General features: G+C 23.5%; 1 protein-coding gene across 1 annotated transcript in view; it reads left to right on the top strand.

Annotated features, from left to right (window-relative positions):
- The window catches only part of LOC103310420, a 7,864-nt gene extending 3,064 nt beyond the window's left edge, over positions 1 to 4,800 (top strand). Inside the window, exons 4-5 of the mRNA XM_008188669.3 lie at positions 3,580 to 3,716; positions 4,440 to 4,800. Coding sequence (XP_008186891.1) covers positions 3,580 to 3,650 — 71 coding nt within the window. The 3' untranslated portion in view covers positions 3,651 to 3,716; positions 4,440 to 4,800. The remainder of the gene's footprint in view (positions 1 to 3,579; positions 3,717 to 4,439) is intronic.
- Positions 4,801 to 7,748: the final 2,948 nt, after the last annotated feature.

Genomic DNA, 7,748 nt, shown 5'->3' with positions numbered 1-7,748 from the left:
TAAATACCTAATAAATTACTAACTAATATTAAATTATTTAATTACAAACATTACAAAGGAGTTCATCATTATTTTTCTAATTTTAAAATAAATATTTTCTTACTATATAATATTTCACATATATCTCGGTATAACAGCAGTTATAAATATAGTCGTATAGTCGTATAGACTATAGATAACGCATATTAAAGTTTATTACCTATATCACAAATCAATTTAACATTAAATAATATAATATAATTAAGTACATATGCATTTGTACAAATATAATTATTTTAATGTCAAAAAAGATATTGTCATTGAAGTTAAGTTTTTATCTACCAATAATTTTAGTATGTGATAATCTAAAAACAAAATTGGAATATAATTATTCTTTGCATTGTGCAGACGATGATTAATTATTATTTAAAATATTATTTTTTTAAATTAAATTTTATAGTATTGTCTGGACTCTAGGGTGACAATATGTTTTTTTTATGTTATAAGGGTTTAATAACAATTTGTTTGCAATAGCCAATAGATCACACATTCACACGTATAATAAAGTAACGTAAGCCTCCAAATTATTGTAAAATTATATACCTAACGGCTAACATTATAAGTAAGTTATTCTGAATATAGACATAGTATATACATACTATGTACGATGTGGTAACTATATTAACACATTATATGCAAATACCTATGCTCGGAAACGAGTTTAGTTCAATATGACATTTATTAATAGAATCGCGGAAAAAAAGTCCCGGTAAAAAAAAGTCCCATACTAGGAAAAAAAAGTCCCGATGAAAAATGAATGGAGATATATCAAAATTTAAGAATAAATATGTTAAAATTGTATTGAAAAATACATTAATAAGTTACATAAAAAACTTATATCATAAAAAATTTTAATTACTTACTTAAATCACATATTAAAATATAATAAAATAATAAAATGTCTCTTATGGCTAAGAGACATTTCTATGTCTGTAATAGCTCTTTCTTATGTTATGACTTACGGCCGTTAAAAAAGCCTGTTTATAGGTATACATGTTATGCCTATTATTATACCAAAAAACGTTTGTTTTTATGTAATGTTCCTACTTCCTAATCAAAGTTCAAATTATAAGTACCTATCTATAGTAATTTCGTATATATTTATTAGTCTACTATATTTTAAAAACCATCCAGAATGAATTCCTATTAAACAAACTAAATTTTTTTAAAACTACCTTTCAATTTATGATGAATAATTTATAATATGAAACTTTTTATATTTATCCATACAATTTGATATATACCATATTATTATCATTAAACTAAAACTAAATACTAAATTACTAAGTTATAGCAAAAGCCAAAAATATGATCTTCATTAAGGAACTTGAAAATTAAATATATATTATATATATTATAATATATACATTATATAGGTATGTAAACTTCTTTCTTTTTTTTATATCAAATGATTTTTTGTGCAACTTTAATGTATTTTTCAACTTAATTTTAACATATTTATACTTTAATTTTTGATATATTTTCATTCATTTTTTTCGGGAATTTATTTTCCGATTACCCCCTTAAAGATATATTAATTCTTAAATAATCCAATAATAATTAAGAAGACACCACTCCTCCGCAGCATGTGTTGTCTCAGGTTGTAGTAATACCTAAGACTCCAATTTGATATACAATATAGTTGAGAACATTATCTCTGAAATATAATTTTTATTTCTTGATATTACTTATACAAAAAAGTTCTTATTGTTTTGTTTTCAAACTTGAATGACTTTTTTGTAGTTCAGATACTGAAAAAATAATATGACATTTTGCAGCCAAAGTTCTCCATTTTATGTAGTGAAAATGTTGTTTATTAGTTATGACTAGCCTTCTCTGTTGTTTAACACACAAAACAGTTTTTGCTATATTTTACATTGGAAAACGGAAACAACATATGCAGGTGTAGGTGTCCCCTTAAATGAATAATTTACTTAAAGAAAATTTAGTATTTATAATCAATGATATTACAAATTGAATTTCTCTCATACTGTTTATGAGTATGAGTTTAAAATTAGTTATGCAGTGTATCCACTTTCACCAAGAAGTATTAAACCTGTATACTCCGTGCTGTGAGAGAACGCAACGTGACCCGACAAAAATTGGTTAGTTTTGCGCAACACCTAGCATTGTTAGCACTGTCAACGGTTGCTGATCGATCGCTTTTAGGATAGTTTGGTTCCTTAGTAGGGGAAATGGAGCTTCAGCCGTCAGTAATGTGTTGAATGCAGACTGCAGAGTCAGCGCATTCTCTCGCCATACTGAATATAGTGTATATAATTTAGTACCTAATATGATTTATATATGTTATGCATCACAGATGTATATATTCTATTTATGTTTATACAACATGGTTATCAGTTTTAACTATGATAGTTTATTCAACATTAAATTACAATTTTATGAATCAATGATATATATACTATTACATGTATCATAATATAGTCATAGAATTATTTTTACAGTATACTAATGTCTAATAATATATATAAATTGGTAAAAATTATTATATACATGTGTATATTTGTAAAGGATATCACTAATAAATTATTTTCTAGAAAAATGTTTTAATCTACCTGTGTAAATATTTAATTAAATGTTATATTATTTTTATCTACTAAATGATAAAGAAATCAGTACCAATACTAGGATTATAATACATTTACCAGCATATTGATTAACACAATAGTTTGTCTTTGTCACATGAAAAAAACTAAAAGATAAAATATTTATATTTATATTTATATTGTTTACTTAATGGCATAAAATATCTTTTATACTTTAGTTGTAAAATATTTATATCAGTATCACTATTTTTAAATGTGTGCTATTTTATTTATTTTAAAATTATTTTACTAATTATAAAAACCAAAATCGATTTTGTCAAAAACCGGTTTTACATACAAATTGCCTTTTTTTTTTTTTCTAGCACTTTTGAAAACTAATTGGAATATTTTACTTTTGAACCCCAAAGTGCCAACTAGATTCTGTTTTCTTCATATTGCTTGCACAATTATCCACAACAATTTATTTAACTCCCAAGTTCATAAGTTACATCAATTTAGGGTTTTTAATTTTGACGATCATTTCTATTTATACCCACATATTTCTGTGAAGTTTATTATATCATAATAAATTATTATTATTAATGATAACTGTTTCATAAATCAATTGTACATCTTTAATTATTAAAGCCAAGTGGTAAATTGAACTCAATTTATTTTTGAACCTATATTGAATATGATATAAGCTAATAAATAATAAATTTTCTTATTAAATTTTATATTTATTTATTCAAATAAAGGTATAATACTAAGTAAACAATCTGTGTCTGTAATAATTAATTAAGAAGTTTATAGAACTTAAACATTTACACATTCACTACATGGTATAAGATATTTTTACCAATTTGAAATTCATAATCAAAGATGTTAAATTTGTATATATTTTACATTATTGATTTCATTAATCTATAGATTATTATACAATTAAGCTATTGTGTTTTAAACTTTTTTGTACTTTGTACTTTGTTTTAAATAGAAGATTCAAATGATAATGCAAATATGGTTGCTGCCGTTTCTTTGCCCAATGAATCAGAAGAACAAAAATAATACCAAAAAAAGAAGTTACTCATCATTTGCCTCCAGGAGCTTATCCTGTTTATCCACAATTCATGGGTTTGTATATTATATATTTTTTGAGTTTAAACATCATAAATACAGGGTCAAACATTTTATCTATGTTCTATGTATATCATTCATATAAAATCTTTGAATTATCTATATTATAATATATTTTTTAAAGTTATATTTACTTTGCTTTAATATTATCATTGAACCCAGCATTGGCTTTTTAAATTCTTTCTAATAATTTATCAAGTCACTATAAATAACAGAAAAAAAATACTATTTTTGCAGGAAACCCATATTTCTTCAATATTTGTTGGTAACTCTATGTTAATAAAATTAGATAAAACTGTTACTAATAAAATAATAATTAAGTTGTTATAGGCAAATTCTAATATTAATTTTGAGTATTTTAATAAATTATTGGTTGGGGATTTACATAAACGATATAGACAAAATATATTGACAAAATCATACAATCATACTATGAGGTTTTGCTCTAGTAGTACTAGATAAAAAACATTTGCTTTCTCTGTCCTGGCGAGCTATAACGTCCAGAATATGTAACCGTACAATTTTAGGAAACCTTGGGTCGCATTATTTTAAACTTATATAAGAGATCTCAAAATTAAAATATATCTATGTCGAAAATATTTTATATTACGTAGCATGCACAGGTTGCAGAGCATAAATAGTGTAGCAGTGAAAATGTTAACCTTTTGTGACTATTATTGTTGATATTTCTATTAATTTGAATTTATTTAATTATTTCAGGAATGCAACCATTAAAATCGACTGAAGTAAATTGTTAATTCACACATCACAATAACAATAGCTGTTCTTATAAAAAGCCAAAGCATGTTATTATTTATATTATATTTATTTGTGCCATCAACTAAGTAACGAAGGTTTGTGAATGACTACATTTTTTTCTTTTATTCTTATCTTTAAATTTTCGACTTTTATAGTCGTCTAGCTATCAAAAGAATATTATTATCTTAAATATTAAGTTACCTAGTTTTGAACTGATTATGGTTAGAATTACTTTTCATAATATATAAGCATAAAAAATAAGACTTCATGTGTTTGCCTTAAAAGAATATATCAGCACAATATTTTGTATAAATATTTATGATTTTAATCATAAAATATATGAGTCAATTATGAAATAAATATTTTGGAAAAAAAATAGGATTATTTTTGTATATTTCGATAAACTATTTTTTTCTCATGTTAATTTTTGATTCATCAAAATTGCAATTTTTTTCAAATTTCAAATGTATGCAAAAATGTAATTATTCTAAATTGTTTTATTTAATATGTAATAATTAGTTTTAGTTTTTTTTCGTTGTTCCTGAGTTTTGACGATTTATATGGAAGAAATAAAAATCGCAAGACTACAAATTTGTTTTGATATTATTTGTTTTCTGCCTTATTTGGTTTATTTTGTTGGTTCCTTTTCTAAACATTATTTGTCAAATACTGAAATACCAAATACGTATTAACTGAATTGTGATGTTTTACATGTGATTGACTGTCAAAATTAATTTTGGTTTTAAATGAACACTATTTTTGTGTATATTTACATAACAACTAAGATTAATGTTTATACTAATAGTAATAGTAATTCATTATCGAATTAAAATGTATTTTGTTTTGTATTCAACACAAAAGTTGTATGATCTTGAATCATGTATCTTAATGTCTAAATAACTTGTAATTTAATTATTATAATATGACACGTGTTCTGCTATAATTTATTTTTAATATTTTCCTTTAAATATTATATGAACTAAGTTAGAATTAATGTATAATCTGATACATCCGTATCGTTGAAAAATCTCACTAAGGTTGTGTATAAGAATTTCTTATTTTTTTCAATGTTCTTATTTGAGTTTAATAGTTATTTTTTTAAAAAACTTAACAAACTTGTATATTTAATTAAAAACTGATACAATGATTTTCAATCAGAATGTGTATTTAAATGTAGAATTTTTTTTTTTATATAATATAAAGCTAAATATTGTCTTATATCATGTAACTTTTTTAACAATGTACAATGATTAAAATAATTTACAATTCATAATTTTACAAACATTTTTTTAAAAGACTGGATTTATATTACATTCATATTTTGAAATAATATAAAAATAATCTGAAAGTTGATTTGAATTTGATCATATTTTTATAGAAGTACTTTTTATTACTTAATAACGACTATAGTTTTCTTAATTATTTGACAGTTTATTTGTAGTTTAACTATATTTTATTATAACGCTTATTGTTTGATGTAAGAATTTTTTACAAATTGTTTGTACAGTCAAGCCAATTGTACACAAACATAAAAATAATACCAATAGGTACATTGTATGTTTAGTTTTAATTTTTACCAAAAATATAATTAATCAAGAATTTTAAATCGACACGAATTATTATTATGCTTTTATAATAATACCTAACTTGATATAACCTACTTATTATGTATACAACTATATAAATATCACATTTACATCATAATTTTAAAATTGTGCCTACATAAATTAATATTATATCTATCTATAAATAATTCTACTTGTGTAGAAAAAAAATTATTTGTATACAACATTAGTAATTAGTTGTAATAAAACATTTACACCAATATCAATTGATTTATTATTTTGTATCACCTCAACCTCAATGCTTTTATTAGAATGTTTAACTTAATTTTTACAACATTTGAATAGTATGCAAAGACTGTTTGTATACATTCAACATTGTCAATCTTTATTTAAGTGCGCAACTGGTAGTAGACTAAGGAGACTCCGACATTTAAAAGGTATTTCTAGCATCCTATGGATGTCTTTCTACCTTACAAAATTTTCTAATGTTCACCAAAATGTACTGTTTCTCAATTAGCTAAGTTGTATACAGGACTCAGCACTCTTTATGTAAATATATATTTATTAATTAATAATTTCACTATTACTAAATATTTTAAATCCCAGTTAATGACAGTAAGTTATGCCCATGTGTTTATATGTGTGTGTGGTTTTATTATCATTTTAATTAAGCCATTATGGCATCATAACTATTTGTTTTACTTTTCTCTGAGTATATTATATTATATTTTGGTGGACCAAGCATTGTTAACAAATTAATAAATTACGCTTAAGTGTTATTATATGATGTAGTCTATAATTACATTTCAATCAACAATAATGTTCAAAGTACCCAATTACAATATTGGCATTCTTAATTTCATAATCATTCGTACAGGGTGGATCATTAAATGGCTGATTTTCAAAGTTTAATTATAAAAGAAAAAATGAATGAAAATGAATTATTAATATTATGAAGTTCTTAGATCATATACTATACTATATATATTTTTTTTTATAGCTAGTATATGATCTAAGATAAAACAAAGTAAAGTATTATAACACGCCATTTATTTTTTAGATTCTGAGTAAACGATAAATGTATTGATTTTACAATGATGTGTGTTTTAGATTCTGAGTGGAACTATGAATGTATTGATTTTACAATGATGTGTGTTTTTTTTTTTTATTTATTTTTTTTGTGTCTGTGTACACGATTAAGTAGTCGAAATAATGCTTCGATTTTCAACTTCAGTATCTTGTTCGATCAGAAAGTGAATATCGTTGGTGCATTGGGGAGGTCAAAACTTAAATTTCGCAGTAGTTTTCAAAAGCGTCGGGAAAAACAAAAGAAAAATCAAGGAAAAACGGGAATTTTTACGCAAAATCTGTTTTTGAGAAAATTGATTTTGGTTTTTGGTGTAACTTTAAAACGAATGACTAGATACATGAAATTTTCACTGGTTGTTTATATTTCCATTTTCTATACATGATAAATTTTTCAAAATATTATGATTTGTTTTGAGCTGTTTACGGACAATTCCAGTTTCCAATTTAATTAGTTTTTTTTTGTATGAATGTCAATAAAACTTTATTTGTTGAGTAAAAATACTTGAAAATTTAATACAAGGCTCCTACTATATTGTTACAATGACATTTGAAAAATATTAAAAATCCTTAGTTTTTTTTATTAGCATTTAAAGTTCAAAAATTGATAAAATATGGA

The sequence above is a fragment of the Acyrthosiphon pisum genome, chromosome A1, assembly GCF_005508785.2.
Source record: "Acyrthosiphon pisum isolate AL4f chromosome A1, pea_aphid_22Mar2018_4r6ur, whole genome shotgun sequence".
NCBI lineage: Eukaryota > Metazoa > Arthropoda > Insecta > Hemiptera > Aphididae > Acyrthosiphon > Acyrthosiphon pisum.
This window is presented reverse-complemented; position numbering and strand designations above follow the sequence as displayed.